We start from the raw sequence: 18,668 nt of genomic DNA on the forward strand, positions 1-18,668 counted from the left end.
TATACTAACTTCCATTAAAATATTAATTTTTTTAAACAAAATCCACTAGTCTCACCACGACAGATGTTTTCTATATCTGGAATCTACTACAATGCCTCAAAGAATGTGAGAAGCATTTCTTGCTATCCTTTTTCAGCAAAGCAAAACTCTTAAGTATAAGTTAAAACATAGGATACACCCCTGGAAATAGAGCATTTTAAAAATAAATTACCAAATATTTAAAATCTTGTATAAATAACACACAAAAATCTTGTTTTATTTTTGACATGACATTGTCTAAAATGGAGCAGCACTAAAGTAGGTAACAATTACTCATACTTTGAAAATATGTATGCTCTTTCTCCTCTTCTAAAGATGTACATTACAAATCTTCTGGCATTCGCGAATAGACACGAACAGCCTGCTCCACACCGTCTCACTTCCTGTCCATGGGGAGACTCTGACGAAGGGACATTCCTCCTACCACTGCAGGAGCAAGCTTGGAAAGTCCCCACAGTCTTTGTCCATATTCTAACCCACCATGCATCTTAAAGCGCTTGAACATTTTACAAATTATTTATGGCTTATACTTCAATTCATATACAATGACAGGTCTCAGGGATTGAAATATCTTATTGGCAGTTAACAGTTCAAGGGAGGAAAGTGTTTCTGGCATTTTTAATCTCAAAAATATAAAAGAATACTATTCACTATAGTCATAGAAAAAGTTGGAGACAGTTCTATGTAAAAACACATTTACCATAAACAGACACAAGGGAAACAAATAAGAAAATAGATTGTGCTGTATCTTTGTAAGATTGTTCCATTTCAAAATTCTTCAGGGCTAGGGAGATTTCCTATACAAATAAAAGTCGACTTCTGTTCCTTTTGCCTTGAGAATATTTACAGTGTCGTGGAGCTGCAGGCCCTGAGACAGCAGCATAGATGAGCAGGAAAGAGAAGGTATTTATTCAATTCTCTGAGCATTTTAATTTGTATCATCAAGTTATTATACATCAACTATGGAAAAATTAGAAAACATTAATAAACACCAGCCCTCGTGTAAATCACACAAGATGCCAAAGTATTGTACACTCCACATGGTAAAAACTGTACATGTATATTCTGTGTATCTCCAACACTGCAAAATTTACACTGTAATTGTTTCATTTTTCAAAAAGCCGAGTTGAAAACGTCTATTTTCTTCTTTTGTCGGAAGAGATGTAATGACTGTGTAGTGAGCTCCATGCAGCTTTTTTCGAGCATCTTGCAAGACTTTTCAGCAGTGTCTTTGACAGATGGTGCATGAAAAAAATTCACAAAATTTCCAAAGTTCTGAGCAGACATCCTGACATTCTTTTGGCTAGCATCATGATAAAGATGTGTAGATAAAGGTCCACAGCAATGTGGCTACAGAGCTTTGCTCTGATTCTGAAAGTCTACTTGGTCTCTCAGTAAAAGCCTTCTCATTCATGCAGCCAGACTGTCCCGGATTTGATCCACCCGAAGTGCTAGGTCCCTGAAAGAGGGACGCTGATTTACATTGTTGTTCCAGCATTCCGTCATGATCACATAAATCTGTAAAGTGAAATGGTAGACCAAAATTAGAATGAACACAAAGAATCATGCTAATCAGAGGATGAATGATTTCGGAAGTCTCAGCTAAGTTGCCTAAGCCAGTAATAATGCTACGGTTACGCCTTGAAACACATCATCTGTATATATTTTTAATAAAACAAAAAAGAAAATGGAAATTACTGTAAGTTAAAAAAATTGTTGGACCAGGGAGATGGCTCAGTGGATAACCAGATAATAAGAGTCAATCCTTGGGACCCACAAAAGCCAGATAGAACAGCACTCGTCTTTAATTCCAGCACTCCTAAGACAGATCAAGGGGCAGAGACAAGAAAATCACCTGGGAAACAGTGACAACCAGCCTGGAGTGCACAGTGCAGCAGGAGAAACAACACAGACTCGCTCAGCAAGGTGGAAGGCAAGAACCAACCCCGGAAAGTTTTCCTCTGATCTCAATGTGCACTGTGGTATGTATGCCCACACACACGCACACACACATACACACACACACACACACACACACACACACATCTACACTCAGAAACACACACACATATCTCTTTCTGACACATACATAGACACACACACATACACATCACATACGCACATCATACATACATACAAAAAATTAATTAATTAAAGATTGTTACCTCATCTGGGCACCCTTCTGGTCTTGGTAATCTTCCATTATTTTTCAGAAGCTCTATCAAATGGAACACAATCATTTGTCCTTGTTTATCATTACCAATCATCCGCATAAATTCCTGAAATATAAACCCATTTAAATGACTTGATAAACATATTACACCAACAACATAAATGCAAATTAATATAAAATAGATATAACCATTTTTATATTAAGTTGGTAAAATTTCATTAAAAGTGGTGGTGAATACAGGAAACTACTCAGGCCTATCACTGCTGTGAGGACATACTCTGATACAGTTTTTCTTCTGAACCTATCAAAGCGATTTACTAACTCATAACCTCTGACAACTACACTTTTCTTCTTACATGATAGCCAGAAGTAAAACTATACATTTATGTATAAAAACAGTAAGTGATTATCCAGAAATATACAACTATATGACAGAACGCTACTGGGCAATTACAATCATACTTGCAGTAAGTAATTACTGATAAAGTGAAATAAATACACACAATGCAATAAGTAACAGGATAGCAAACTACACAAGAAGCTTATAAAATTCAACTTTAGAAGCTAATAAAATTCAACAACAGATTTCTTCATAAAGTTCCATTTTTTATATAAAATAAGTCTGAAATAATGTCACATAGTAAAATCATTCTGAGTAATTTCATTAAAATTATTTTTATTTTTTCACACTTCCATATATTGAAAGAAACGTAATGAACAGTACAAGTTACTTCTGAAAGTTTTTTAAGTTTTGTAATTTTTGTTTTGTTAGAGTAAATGTGCATACTCAGTATACTTGAAAATGCCATTAAGAGGCATCCTGGAGGCCTGGTCTGGCAGTGCTCGAATGGTGGGCTCTTTAAGAGACCAACGACAGTCTCCCTGAGCGTTCCAGTTCCTGTGAGAACAAGCTGCTTCACAGGAAGAGGAAGCACGGCCCTCCTGACTCTGGTCTCCAGCCTTGGCGGGCGATCTTTTCTGTCCCTGTTCTGCTTACTTGCCATGCTGGGATGAACCAAAGGGTCCTCAGCTCGATACTGTCCTTTCAAGAACTGTGAGCTAAATAAGCCCTTTTCTTTATGACGTGCTCAGTGCCATGTATTTTGTTACAGTCACAGACATGGCCAAGAAAATACACCGAATTTAGTAAGTTTATGGTTATTTTGTTGGGTACTGTTGAATATTATCTCCAAATAAACAATAAGGGAGTCTAAAATAGGCCCTAGGTGTGTTACTCTTCTTTGCATAATGCCTTCCTTGTGCTTAAAACAAAAGTTGGGCAATAGGAGGGCCTGGGGAGGGGGTTAAACAATTAAAAAGCACACTGACCACTGGTGGACTTTTACTCTTCTCAATATACGTGAAAAGTTCGTACAGAACCACGCCAAAGCTCCACACATCGGAGGCCACAGAAAACTTGCTCTCTGTCAGCGATTCTGGAGCATACCTGCAATAAATGGAAATCATTTAAAAAATGAGTTATTTGATGTAACAACTTATCATACTGAGGGGGAAAGACAAACAAATGATGACAAATGTCACCCAGGGTGACAAACTCATCATCCAGAAAGGCGTCCATCCACATAGTGGGCCTGCGGCTATCCTTAGAGGGCTCCTTTGCAATGCTGACTCTTGGCGGGCACTAGGAACTGAAATTTCAGGAGCATGGGGTGGCTTCCCATGCTATTTACACAAGCAATGTGACTTATTTGGGTGTGTGCTTTCTTCTCGGAGTCTGGGATTTTGTTCATACCAGGCAGACAGTGCCTATGAAAGCAGTCACCACAAAAACACTGGGCCCTGAGGTTCTACTGACAGACATTTTATCTGTGTTGCTGCATCACCGCAGGGGAGAGGGTCTTTGCAAGCTTGCGACTTGCTCCACAGACCTTTCCCATTGCTGCTTTTGCTATGCTGCTCTCCCTGCAATGAGGATGATATATGGTAACAAATCAGAAAGCCTGGTCCTGAGATCCTCTGACAGACATAAAAATCTAAGCACATTTATTTTTGTTTCTGTTGGCAGCACCACACTGGGTGCTAACTGAAAAGTTTTTCTACGAAATGAAAAGTGAACTGCTCTTCCTAAGGTGTTCTTTTCGATGAACACAGATGAAAAACAGGAGGGAAATGTAGCATCTAGCCGGAACGTAACTTGAAGCTGTTAAGAATCAGGAAGGGAGCCGGGTGGTGGCGGTGGTAGCGCACGCCTTTAATCCCAGCACTTTGCAGGCAGAGGCAGGCGGATCTCTGTGAGTTCGAGGCCAGCCTGGGCTACAGAGTGAGTCCTAGGAGAGGCACAAAACTACACAGAGAAACCCTGTCTTGAAAAAAAAAAAATCAGGAAGGGCTAATTATGAAAGAATACAGAAAATACACAGGAAAATAGTGTCACAGCCTAAGGCGGGTTGCCAGTGGACCAGGAATATTACAGTTCCATGGGCAAGCTGTCTTTACTATAGAGATGGCTACAGAGACCTGTTTGGCTAGACTGAAAATATGAACAGCATATATTATTTCATCTTTAACCTTCTCTTCAAAATCAATTCCAGTTTCACTTGCACAAGTCCTTTCCTAACTAGACTCTCTCAGTGACCCCTGCTTATTTATGTCTAGACTTACAGTCTGCACCACACACATATGCAACAATACATAACCTGTATATCTAGCTTAAAATGTTTACTTTTTATTATTTTTCAATGTCAGTTTTATTCTATCAGCAAGATGTAATCTCCTTCAGACAGTGCTACTCTTCTGTACCCTAACACACACACACACACACACACACACACACACACACACACACACACACACACACACCTTTTTAAACCGAACAGGGCTTTCCGTGTAACTCAGCTTGGGCTCAAATTCATGACCCTCCAGCCTCAGCCTCCCAAGTACTGGGATTACAACCATGTTGTTCTTATGGGGTTTTTTGGTTGTTGTTTTTGATTTTTGTTTTGTTTAGTTTTAGCAAAGCATTCTTTGTAATTAATTTGTTAATTATATATTGCCAACCCCAGCTAGATTTATTCTATAAAGCCCCTTACTTATGCAAAGGTCTCTGTGGGTCTTATAAGGAAGATTCTTCCCCTTCCTTTTTTTGTGGAGCATTTAGAGAACTTGTATATTTTCTGTCTCTTTGAAAAGCCAATGTCAGCTTTATGATCCAGAAATGTATTTGGCAAGTACCTAGAAACTATCTTTTGGTAAAGCCCCTTTCTCTTGATTTCTCGGGGCAGGGAGGAACCTAAGCTGGCCAGAGCCTCTTTGCAAAGTGCAAAGCTAGCCCGTGCCACAGTAGGATAGAGGGTATTAGCCACCACAGGCAGTCACACAATGACCAAGGGAATACACTATGACACTATGTGTGACAAGTGGTGGTTAAGTCCTTTCACCTGAGAACTAGTATCTGTCCAGAAAATCGTATACCATGGGCTGTTTCTGCCTGACCAAATAGAGATTTATGATTTCTTTCCATCTTGGAGATCTCTTAGGGGTGTGCTCATGACAACACCACACCCACACATAATGTGTATCCATTAATAGAACCTTTCTATTTCTTGCTCCTACAGAGAGAGTTTGAGTTGAGAGAAAGGACTGGTTTTAATTGTGTTTCTGCCAACACTTCTTCTCCCTCTTCTAAATTAAGGGTTTCCCAAAGTTCCATCATTCAATCCCTTCCTCTCCTGCTAAAAGGTTTTCTTTAGATAGTTTTACCCACCTTTATGCTTAAGTCTCCTAAATTCATAGTCCATTTTGACTGCTCTAGATGTAGCCACTATTTACACATTAAATGTCTACAGGCCACAGAACTCCATCTTCATCTTCCCAAATCCTGCTGATTATTTTACTTTGATTATGCAATAAGTGACATCACAATCTGTCTAACTGCCCAAGAAAGGAGTCTTATTTTTAAATGTTTTACATTTTATGCACCTACATATAATGTGTTTATTTATATGTGTGCGGAGGTTAGAGACAACCATGGATTTAAGTTTTCTCCTTACACCATGCAGGTCCTAGGGAACCTAACTTTTGGCTATCCCAGGAATTATTTTTAGCTCTCTTATTGCCATGTGTCATGAGCCACATGTCTTTTCAGAATAGTCCCTAACTACTCTCTCCTTCATTACATACAGTGCTAGGTCAGAGCCCATCACTAGTGCAGAGTAACCCAAGATACACAGAGTCTGTCTGGATGATGTCTACAGGAAGAACAGCACAAGCCTGCTCTGTGGGTTCAAAACCCTGCTTCAACACTTTTTTTTTTTCTACACAGGGTTTCTCTGTGTAGCTTTGCGCCTTTTCTGGAACTCACTTGGTAGCCCAGGCTGGCCTTGAACTCACAGAGAACACATTTTTAAAATATTGAAGTAGAAGCATTTTTCCTCCAGCTCTTCTTAGTACCAACCCCTAAAACATGTTGGAACATGCCAAAAGATTAAAGCAAAACAGCATTTTGATAATTAAAGCATTAGGGAGGACAAAGATTTCTTTTAAATAAAACCAAGCTTTGTTTTGAAAATTATGCCTAACTCCTATAGATAAAACTGCACATGATTTCTTTCAGATCCAGATTTTGCTTACTAGGGCTTGACTGTGTCCTCTCCAAAATTCAGGTGTTAAATCACCAGGGAGGCTACCTGGAAAACAGGACCCCAAGAAAGACACGAGGATCGCCCATTGACAGAGAAATGGAATGAGATCTACATGAACAGCCTGGACATGAGTGGGGGTAATGAAGGGCGAGGGTCGAGGGAAAGAGCTTGGGGGAGTGGGAGATCCCAGCTGGATCAACAACAGAGAGGGAAAACAAGGAATAGGAGACTATGGTAAATGAAGACCACAGAAGAATAGGAAGAAGCAAAGTGCTAGAGAGGCCCACAGAAATCCACAAAGATTACCCACCCCCCCCCCCCACAACAGACTGCTGGCAATGGTCAAGAGACAGCCCGAACTGACCTACTCTGGTGATAGGATGGCCAAACACCCTAATTGTCGTGCTAGAAACCTCATCCAATGACTGAGGGATCTGGATGCAGAGATCCACGGCTAGGCCCCAGGTGGAGCTCTGGGAGTCCAATTAGCGAGAAAGAGGAGGGTTTATATGAGCGAGAATTGTTGAGACCAAGGTTGGATAAAGCACAGGGACAAATAGCCAAACGAATGGAAACACATGAACTATGAACCAATGGCTGAGGGGTCCCCAACTGGATCAGGCCCTCTGAATGGGTGAGACAATTGATTGGCTTGATCTGTTTGGGAGGCATCCAGGCAGTGGGACTGGGTCCTGTGCTCATTGCATGAGTTGGCTGTTTGAAACCTGGGGCCTATGCAGGGTCGCTTGGCTCGGCCTGGGAGGAGGGGACTGGACCTGCCTGGACTGAGTCTACCAGGCTGATCTCAGTCCATGCAGGAGACTTTGCCCTGGAGGAGATGGGAATGGGGGGTGGGCTGGGGGGAAGGTGAGGGAGGCGGGAGGGGGGAGAACAAGGGAATCCGTGGCTGATATGTAGAACTGAATTGTATTGTAAAATAAAAAAATTAAAAAAAAAAAAACTTAATGGCCAATGTCCTATCAGTAAGAGGGGAGCTTTTAGGAGATAGTGAAGCCATGGGGAATCCTTCCTGGAGAATGACATTAATGTACTATGGAATAGGCTTAGTGACTCTCCTGCCCAGATTTTACCTTCCTCCATGTAAGAACAGTTAATGATATGTAATGATGAATAATGTATCTTATTTTCATAGAACTTAGTTATATAAGACATGGATCATCTTAGGCTTATCTTGACTGCCCTCATTATCTCTCCACATACTCAGGAAAACAGTTCCCAAAGGTTGTATTGTTTGGTGGCTTTTACTGTGACCGAGAGAAAAATAAGGCATGTAAGCGAGTGTTCAAAAATCAGGAAAGAGACATCACAGAAGGAAGGCTCTGTAGTATGTTTCACTGGCTTCATAATGACTACGGAGGCACGTGTTCAGCCATTTAGCTCTCTGCTCTGTTTTAGATTTTGGTGGAATGGATCAAGCACAGGGCCTCGTGTATACTATACCAGTATCTTTAATCTATTATTGTGTAGGAGTGGATGATGGGATGGGGTATGGGTCATGGTGTGCCTACAGAGGTCAGAAGATAACTCTGAAGACTCTGTTCTCTGCTTCCAGTTTTTACATGGATTTGGGGGACTGAATTTAAATCATCAGGTATGGCAGGCACCTCTACCAGCTGAGCCATCTCACTGGCCCACTACTGCTAGTTTTTAAAAATAATATTTTACAACATTAATATACTTCTTGGGGTTGCAGGTGGACTTGGTGGATAAACTGGTTCCTGTAAAAGGCATGAAGACCTAAGTTCAGATCCCCAGCACTCATACAAAACACCAGGGATAGCAGCCTATGACCCAAGTGCTGAGGGGCAAAGACAAGCAGATCTGAGGGCTTGCTGACCAAACTGGCAAGTTTAAATATTTGCAAGTTTCCTTAATGACTGGTTAGATAGAAAAATACTTCGTACTCTTGGAAAATTCTGATAGATCCTAATAAAAAATGAGAGCTAATGGGCAAATAATCTTAGTATCACTATGAAATTTTTTGCCTTCAAAGAGAAGATCGCAGGGACCCCACACAGAACTGCTCTTCTAGATCAGAAGCAGAAGTACTGTCTAAAATAAGAACTCACCATGAGAAAGCCTCTCACTTCCCACCCCACACAGTGTCCACTGAACACTGCCTGAAGTTATACAGCACGGTGCATGGCGTTTCTCAGTTCACATTTACTCTCTAACAGAACACTGGACCTCTGGGTATTTTATATGTTTCTTTTACAACGGCCTTAATCTCATTCCCAAGGAAGGCATAATCATAGCCCAGTCTTTTTCTGGAGAAGGGGAACTGTAGATGAACCCAGGGCTGATCTACCACTGAGCTAAATCACCAGCCCTTCCTAATCATTTCTGAAATGCCCCTCCCTCCAGAAAGGACACACTTGAGTCAGGGAGGGCTCTATGTCTTTCTGGCTCCACTACTCCACCTAGTCTGTGACCTGTCCGTCACCTGATATCCTTGTAAGGACTAAGAGGGGTTGTTTGTTGCCGTGGTGTTTAGTGCGTTAGTCTTCTGTACATTCCAGAATCAATTCTCTGTCAGATGTACAGCTGGCAAAGATTTCCTTCTGTTCTGTAGGCTGCCTTTCCACTGGATTATTTCCTTGCCCATACAGAAGCCTTTTAATTTCATCAAGTCTCATTTGTCAATGATTGGCTCTGTTTCCGGAGTAACCAGAGTCCTATTAAAAAAGCCCTCACCTATATGCCTGTATCTTGTAGTGAAGTGAATCCCTGACATGATCATGTTTTAACCATGACTACTGCAGAATACACTGCCATATCTCTAAAATACAGGGGAAAAAAACTCTTCCTTTAAAACACACTCATAACTTACTCTTATGTGAAACAATTTATTTCAAATTTTTTTAACTACAGATCTTTCTGAACTAACAGTTTACAGTAACTTGGATGAGAAGTGAATTTAAAGCATTAAATAAACATAACCAGGACATATGGATAACTTGATGAATCTTAGAAAATATTTATAAATTGACAGTTGTATTTTTTATATTACTCTTCCTAAATTTCAAGTCAGACATCAAAATAAATTATATTTAATAAAAAATTTTTAACACCATCCTTTAATATTTAATTCAAACAACACTACTTTAATAGTATTACTTCAGCAGAGAAATAAACCAGAAAGTCTATTGGAAACACATATAAAACCAAAACAAGTTCACCATGGCATTCCTAGAGGACAAAAATGCATCCTAAATTAACACATTTGAAATTCTGCATCAGCCAGGGTGGTGGCGCACACCTTTAATCCAGAAACTCCAGAGGCAGACAGGCAGATCTCTGTGAGTTTGAAACCTGTGTAGTCTACATATCAAGTTCTAGGCCAGCCAAGGATACAGTGAGACCCAGTCTCAAAAACAACACCCCTTCCACCCCCCCACCCCACACTCACCTTCCAAAAAAACCCAGCCCAACACAAACAAACAAACCACAAAGCTTTCACCAAAGTACATTTCAATAGAACCAATGATATCTATTGAACACATAAAAAACAAGGTATGCAGAACATGATGTTAAGATCTTCCTACTGAAGACATGGCACTCACAGAACAGAGAAATCAAACTAGAACTATACTGCTGGCCAGTCCTCATAGTATCGTAAAGTGTTACACAGGTTACTGTGGGAGAATCGTCATATCCTGTGTGCAACAATACTGATAAAATACGTTTACTAGTGCAGTAGTGGCAACTCATATGGGAACAATTAACTACTTTCTAACTGGATCTGAGGCATGTTCCAAGGAGGGAATTCATGTATGGTATGTGGAGACCCAGTAAAAGTCCTTGGCTCAGGAAGTCACAGGCACTCCTGGGGAAGCTGCTGCCGTTGTTTTGATGGATGGACCTGATGTGCCCACTAATTACCTTGTAAATAATGGTGTTTATGTGCCCACAAGGGCTGCTGTCAGCGCTAGTCTGCGAAGCTCCTGTCTACAGCAGTCAGCAGCGGCTGTCAGTCTCTTGAACTCACAGCAGCTGTGATTACACGCATAAAACTGGGCCTACCACCATTCTATCATTAGAGGAGAGGGGGGTTTATGGTCCCACCCCTTCATGATGTTTATATTCAGTTCATGATTCCAAATATCTGAAAGAGATGTTTTCTTAAGTGGTGTAGCTGTGGGAAGTACAAACCCTTGCCTATGCGCCTGTAAGCAAAGCATAATTAAACTTCCTGGGTCACCATAAAAAAGAACCAACTAACCCCAGAATGGGAGCTAGTTGGGAATAGGAAGGAGACCAGTGGGAATGAGAGTGAGGCAAAAGAGAGTAAAGGTGATTGAAATATATTCCAGGAATGTATGAAAAATGTTATAAAATCTATTGTTATGTTTTAATTAATATATGTTAAAATATAATAAGTAAAATGAATTACGAATGTTCCTGAAAATTTTAATTAAAAATCAAAAATTCTAACTCCAAATTTATAAATCCAGTATTTAATTAATGCCAGATTATAACATTATCATAGTTTAGAAAGTTTAAAAGTATAAATGCGCCAGGCGGTGGTGGCGCATGCCTTTAATCCCAGCACTCGGGAGGCAGAGCCAGGCGGATCTCTGTGAGTTCGAGGCCAGCCTGGTCTCCAAAGCGAGTTCCAGGAAAGGCGCAAAGCTACACAGAGAAACCCTGTCTCAAAAAACCAAAAAAAAAAAAAAAAAAAAAGTATAAATGCAAGGATCAAACTGAGTTTGAATCCCAGTGCTATAATTTATTAGTCATGACACCTTGGGCAAGTTTATTTAACTTACATTTACGATTAAAGTCCCCTCCTGCTTCAAATGGAGCTCCAGGTAGATCTTCTAAGAAATGTTTGAGATCAGAAGTGCTTCAGGTTTCAGATTCTGGGACATTTACTTACATAAATGTCTGTCAGTTAAGCTTCCCTACTCCAGACCTGAAGCTCTGAGTGTCACTCAGTGCCAAAGATGTTTCATGCTTCAGTGCATTGGATTTTGGGTTTTCAGGCTAGGACTGTTGGATCTATAATAATCACAATAGGTATTTTCCATGGATTGTAATAAGGATTCCTGAGAGGTTGGAGGGATGGCTCAGCAGTTGAGAACACATACTGCTCTTCCAGATGACCTAAGTTTAATTCCCAACACCCACATCAGAAAGCTCACAAGCACCTGCAGTTTTTTAAGAAAAGATTATTTGAGATAATACATGAACGCAGTCAGCTCAATACAAAGCATATGATGAATGTGCTGTTACTGGAAGCCGTGCTAAACTGAATGCTATTCAATATTATATATTAAGTAACAGTAAAAACAACGTTTGGCACAAGTTCTCTAAAATGTCACTTCATTATACTGAAAAATGCCTACTCACCAGAATATGGGACTTTCTCCTGGTTCTTTTACCTTGTAGTATTCTTTGTCCTGTGGCAAGACTTTAGTTAATCCAAAATCTCCTATTTTAACTCTGTTCTCATTTTCCACCAATATATTTCTTGTTGCCAAATCCCTGTGGATATACCTTTTTGTACCAAGATATTCCATGCCCTGTGGATAAAATACATTTTTCTTTCAGTAGTTGTATGAACATAATTTACATGACTGTATTCTACAAGTTCTCTTTATTAGTTAATGACAGTCTGGATGACTTTTGAGTTAGTTCACCATGTTTATTTCATCTATGGCAGACATTTAGGATGTTGGTACCTTGCATATCTGAGATGTGTATTGCAGAAGTTTTTTGTGATCTATCCGTTCTTTATGTTTTTGGAGATAGTCTCGTAAACTTCCATATGGCAAATATTCCATAATTAATCTTAGGTTGCGCCGACCTTTTAATATACAAAAGGAACATGATGTTTTACCATGCTATATTTTACTGATTAAAAACTAGGAAAAAATGTATGTAAATGATTTAAGTATATACAAAATCTGGGTCCATGATGATAGAACTTCATTACAAATTAAAGGTGATATAGTATTTAAGAATACAGGCTTTTCAATCCAAAATTTTTTGAAAGAAGCATTAAAAATATTTATCCTTTAACCTCTTTTAATTATTTATGTAAATTCAAATAAGTTGATAATGATTTTTTTAAATTATAACAAGTATCTAATACAGAAACATCTTAATAGACTACATAAGGAAGTTAATTTTGTTTTAAAAAAGTTAACGTATTTTTCAGGAAGTGGTAGGAAGGATGATTAACCAACCAGCCAAAACACTGGTGTAGTTATAGTCCGTGATTTCCTGCACAATCCCCACGCATCTCTCTGCATACTGACAAATCTTTAGACAGCTGTGTGTCTCCGCTCCCAGGCTGTCAAAGACCTACTGTGGAGCTGAGACGGGTTCCAGTGGGAACATACCAGCACTGTAGCACACGCCCTTGTACTTCACGATGTTGTCATGCTGCAAGGATTTCAGGATCTCAATCTCCCTTTCGAAGTCTCTGAGATGCTCTTCAGTGCTGTGCTGGAGCTTTTTAACAGCCACCACCTCCCCCGTGTTGTCCTGCAGAGGGTCATAGCGGCACATCTCCACACTCCCAAAGTTACCCTAGACAACACGTGACATTAGGATGGAAGCCAAGCGTCTTCAAGACAACTGACTACTGACTGCTAAAAATACAGGAAGTACTTGGCAGCTAGAATTAATAGAAAGAATTCTCAGTTTATGTTAGACAACTTTCGGAGCAAGAAATGGAAGTATTATTTTAAAAAGTGGGTAGCATATCTATAAACAACTTCTTTGAGATGAGTTATAGACTGAAAAATTATACACTGAATTACACTTTTCCTTTATCTCAATGCACCTTGATATTGCTATCCGTGACTAGGGACTGTTATGGACTGAGTATGTGTAACCCCCCCACCAATTTACACAATGGAGGCCTAATTCCTAATATGACTGCACTTGGAGTAGCCTCATACAGAGTGATAAGATTAAATGGTCACAAGGGTGGCACCCTTATAAGAACAAGAATAACTCCAGAAGCTTCCCCCTCCAAAAGCCTCCATCTGAAGCCAGGCAGGGAGCCCTCACTAGAGACCAAACGCTACCAGAACTCTGACCCTGGACTTTTCAGCCCCTAGAACTGTGAATAAAAAATGTTTGTTATATTCATCCAGCCAGAACACAGTCTTCCATTATACAGACAAATACAAACTAATAAGAATCTGCTTGACTTAAGACTGAAGAGGTGGCTCAGCAGTTAAGAGCACTGGCTGCTCTTCCAGAGGACCTGGTTCAATTCCCAGCACCCACATGGCAGCTCACAACTGTCTGCATCTCCAGTACTAGTGGATCTGATGCCAGTGCACATAAAGTTAAACACATTTTAAAAAAGAATGCCTTCAAGTGATATTCCCACATTCAAGAAAAATGACCAGTTTTTAAAGAAATGCACTTTTTCTCTTTATTTAGGAGGCATTACACATTACACCTTATCCCACTGCTCCCCATGCCATAGCTGTCCTCCAGGCCTGGCCCAGCTGGCACGTCCTGTGCTAGCCCAGCCTGGGAAGTGCAGCTCTCACCCCTCATCAAAGAAGCTTCTTTGTGCAGCACCGGGAGACCATTACAGAAAGCCACAACTGTCAAACCCAGACACCTCACTGTGGGTGCCCATCCCTAAGTGACATATTCAAACCACCACTCCTGCAGCCATGGCCCAGAGAACACAGGGGAAGGGTGTCCATGAGAGCCAGGAAACCAGGAAGTCTGGTCTGAGACTGTGACTTCTAGCCATGACAGGGAAGCTGCACACCCATGAAATCTCAACCATATGGCTCCCTACACAAGATCTGAACAATTTCAACACTAGTTGACATCCCAAAAATAATTAAACAGATCACAAGCACAGATAATTATAATTCTGACATCTGTTCCCACTTTGTGTCCTACAGAAGAATCTTAAGAGCCTATGATCACGGAGGTGTAAATGGGATATATACTCCTCACTCTTCTCTGTATTCTGTTTGCTGACCACCTCTTCTCACTATTCTAAGCGCTAGTGAAACATGTGGCACACAAAAGGAGCTCTAATATTTGTGTAATATCAAAACTACATGATTTCGGAAAAACTCAAAATGTGAAAGTAATTAAGACCCTTCCAAGGCTGCCTGATTCCTAACATGCCTTTTAAACTTTCTTCCATACGTTTGAAAGGGTGTGACCCTAATAGCTACCTATGGTTTTACACTTGAATTTTCAAATTTGAAACACTGAGTTTCTACCTAGAAAATAAAAATAAGTTGCTTTTCCTTTTCAGGTTATTATAGTGTAATTATTAAACAAAATATGCATGCATGGTGTATAAAGTGATGATTAAATATATATATGTACACACACACACACACAGAGTTATAAAATGTTCACTACAATCAAGTTAATTAACACAGAAGGCCTTAACCACACAAATGCTCACACATCCATGCTCTTCATCAACTCAGAAGAGATGGAAGCATAAAAGGAAATCCAGGCCAGTGAGAGGCTGCACACTCCGATCACAGATTCTCAGAAGGTTGAGGCAGGAGGATCTTAGGTTCAAGGCTAGCACAGACAACTAAGCAGGACTTTGTCTCAAAATAAAAAGGAGTTAGGGTATAACTTGGTGGTAGAGTACTTGCCTAGCACATGTGAGACCCTGAGTTTAATCCCCAGGATGGTAAAATAAAGGGAAGGAGAGAGGGAGGATGGATGTTAGCTGAAGATACCATTAGCAACTGAAGCTAATAAAATTTTACTAGATTTCTTTAACTTCAAATAAATAGGATTCCCTGCTCCCCAAAGTGTTACATATTACCAAGAGAATTCTTTAAGGGAGATTATAATATCCCTTAAAAACTGTATCTGAGGACTTGAAAAGTCAGTTTGCTCAGAATCACAGGTAAAATCATTTTAAGGTTTTCATTATTCTGTTCCCACTAACTATATTCAATAATTCAATGGCTAGTAGTTATGGTCATAAAATATTTGTATATAACAAACAATATTCAGATAGATTCAACAGAAGGGCAGGAATGAGTCATACTAACTTTTCCCTTTTTCATAAATGGATCTTTATTATGTGAATAAAAGGTATACTTTTTAGCTTCATAGGATATGATCTGAAAAAAGGTTATAGACGATGACGTAACGGAAGCACATTCACACGAAGCAAACACATGCGTGTGACAGCAGGAAGAGCATGGAGTCAAGCTCTTATCTCACAGCTGCTCCTGTCTCGCCGTGTAACTACAGACACGGTCTTTAAATTTCCTACACTTAACTTTTTTCTTTGTAAAATGAAGAAATTATTTTCATATTTAAAGTATATTTTCTTAAACTTTGCAAAGAATACTTTCTATGATATGTCAATATGTAATAGAGGAAGAGGGAATGGAAAGGCTTCTATGATCTAAGAAATTTTGGACATATACTGTAATATTACCAAGAAATGATCAATATTGCAAGAGTAATGAAACATGATATGGGATTATGTTATAAAAACATGGCTTCCACCTTGGATGCATGCTCTCAGCTACCCCTTTGTAAGTCAGCCCTGTAGAAAGGTCCAGGCAAGCTTGGAAGGAGACCTGGTGATAGCCATGTTAGTGAGCTAGGAAAGAAATCTTCTAGTCAAGACTCAGAGGGACATCTTGATCCAAAGTAACCCAGGTAAACTGTCCCCAGACCCCAATTCAAAGAAACTGGCAAGTTTTAGGGTAATTTGCTTCATATCAATAGATAATGAACATTCCCACTACCTAGACATTTTTTTCCCTCAATTGTTATATTCCTTCAAATATTCCCAAGAGTGTTTCACATAAAAAGGAACAACAGTTATTAATATTGTTAGGCTAATTTTAATATAACTATCAATGTTCAGTTTTTAGAAATTCAATTGGAACTTCTAATATAAGTCCAAGTCTTAGTGAGGCCTTCATGTTTATCTGTGCCAAAATCCAGTTCATAATGAGATATGGTATAAATCCCTGTAAATAAACAAGAGAACTTGCCACTACCATTGTGCCTACTTATCATGGAGTCTTTTTTCATCTTGATTGTTATCTACGCTATATGTGACTGTGCAACCTTTTAATGGAACCTCTGTTAATGAACATGGTAATTCAAGGTCCTAGGCTATAAACAATCAGATTATTTCTCCCAAGATGAAGTTGGAAAGGCAGACAGAACACTGTGTTCCCTTCTCTATTTCACTAACTTACTATGAACTACAAACTCCCCCTCCAGGCAAGAGACCCCAAATACATCAGTCTGGGAAGTACTCCTCAGTTTACCAGCCATCCTCTTACAAGATGTTGAGTGTGCACTCCATGATAAAGGACCTGAGGTATTCTTCAGTAAAGCAGCTATTCAACAGAAAAGTTCTCAAACATCCAACAATTAAGATTTTTGTCTACAAACACCCCTTAAAACTTTTATGGAAAGTAAATCGAGCAGCTCTAGTCCAATGCTTTATTGTTCCCAAATAAAATGATATATGATTATATTCTATTTGAAAACTTAGGACAGTTTACCTTGCCAAGTTGTTGTAGAAATTTCAAGTGTCTCTCTTCAAACTGTGTAGGGTCTCTATCTTCAAAAGCACCAGAAAATCCTAGGGCACCTATTCTCATGTTTGGCAGCATGTCGTTTTCTGTTAGTAGTTCATAATCTGTAGGAATAAAGAATGACACTATAATGAGTTGACAAATACATTCTCTGGCTAAAACTGATAGGTATTCAAGCTAAGAAGCAGAATTAAGCCGGGTGGTGGTGGCGCACGCCTTTAATCCCAGCACTTGGGAGGCAGAGACAGGCGGATCTCTGTGAGTTCGAGGCCAGCCTGGGCTACCAAGTGAGTTCTAGGAAAGGCGCAAAGCTACACAGAGAAACCCTGTCTCGGGGGGGGGGGGGGGGAGCAGAATAAATTTGGAATACTAAATAACACAGGAAAACTCAAAATTACTAGGATTATATTAATAGGAGCCTTTAGTTATTGCTCAGACTTTCAAGATATATTTTCAAGGGGAAAAATACTGCAAAATAGGTAGTTTCAGTATTTGTGAAGTGAGATTCTATTCCAATGACTGCAGTGAGAAGGTGTGCTGACTAACTATGGAACAGGCATACATTTACCTCAGCATTCTAAAGGAGGTAGGGACAGACAAAATAAATCTATCTCATGTTATAAAATAGGTGGGAACTAGAAAATCCAAAAGGGGTGTTGTTAAAAACTCTATGCAGCCAAATAACAAATGTAATCAAATAAGCATGCTTCTCGTGAACTGACAAACTAAATGTGCATTGGATTCTAAAACTTGCGTTGACATACACAGACAATAAATTTTGTGGTTAAGTTTTCTTGTTCAAACAAATAAACAAGAAAATAAAATTAGGTTATGGAAGGAGAAAAGATCTTTTTAAAAAATAAAGACTCCCCAGTCAAGCGGAACATGTATACAGCACAAGGACTCACAGGAATGTAAGAAAGGAAAAGGCCTGAAAGACAAAGCTTTCTTTGATGAGATTACAAAATTACAAAGTATCCAATGAAAACAACAGAGGTAGAGAGACAGTGACAATGAGATGGCCCCATCAGTACGAACCTGGAGTAAACAGGCTGTTAAGGTCACGGATGACTGCTCTGAAGGCAGGCCTGAAATCTGGCTCATAATCCATGCAATTGTTTATAAGGTTTGCTAATTCTGTCCATTTAGGTGCAGGCAGCTGATGCTTATCCTCATAAAACTGCAGCTTCTATAATTAGAGAACCAAATGCTAAGAATGAGTTCTATAGCACTGTTATTGACCTTCTTTTCACAATGAGGTGGGCTACGAAATGTCACACCATGTGAAAGCAACCTGCA

The 18,668-nt window shown here is 39.6% G+C and overlaps 1 protein-coding gene across 2 annotated transcripts in view; it reads right to left on the minus strand.

Moving 5' to 3' along the window:
- Positions 1 to 224: 224 nt before the first annotated feature.
- The window catches only part of Jak2 (Janus kinase 2), a 72,076-nt gene continuing 53,632 nt past the window's right edge, over positions 225 to 18,668 (minus strand). For both annotated transcript variants that reach the window (XM_059259196.1, XM_059259193.1), the window contains exons 18-25: positions 18,408 to 18,558; positions 17,337 to 17,473; positions 13,182 to 13,371; positions 12,519 to 12,643; positions 12,187 to 12,359; positions 3,542 to 3,659; positions 2,205 to 2,318; positions 225 to 1,557 (exon numbers count right to left, since the gene is read on the minus strand). In XM_059259196.1, the coding sequence (XP_059115179.1) occupies positions 1,450 to 1,557; positions 2,205 to 2,318; positions 3,542 to 3,659; positions 12,187 to 12,359; positions 12,519 to 12,643; positions 13,182 to 13,371; positions 17,337 to 17,473; positions 18,408 to 18,558 (1,116 nt within the window). In that variant the 3' untranslated portion in view covers positions 225 to 1,449. The remainder of the gene's footprint in view (positions 1,558 to 2,204; positions 2,319 to 3,541; positions 3,660 to 12,186; positions 12,360 to 12,518; positions 12,644 to 13,181; positions 13,372 to 17,336; positions 17,474 to 18,407; positions 18,559 to 18,668) is intronic.

This window comes from Peromyscus eremicus, chromosome 1, assembly GCF_949786415.1.
Source record: "Peromyscus eremicus chromosome 1, PerEre_H2_v1, whole genome shotgun sequence".
NCBI lineage: Eukaryota > Metazoa > Chordata > Mammalia > Rodentia > Cricetidae > Peromyscus > Peromyscus eremicus.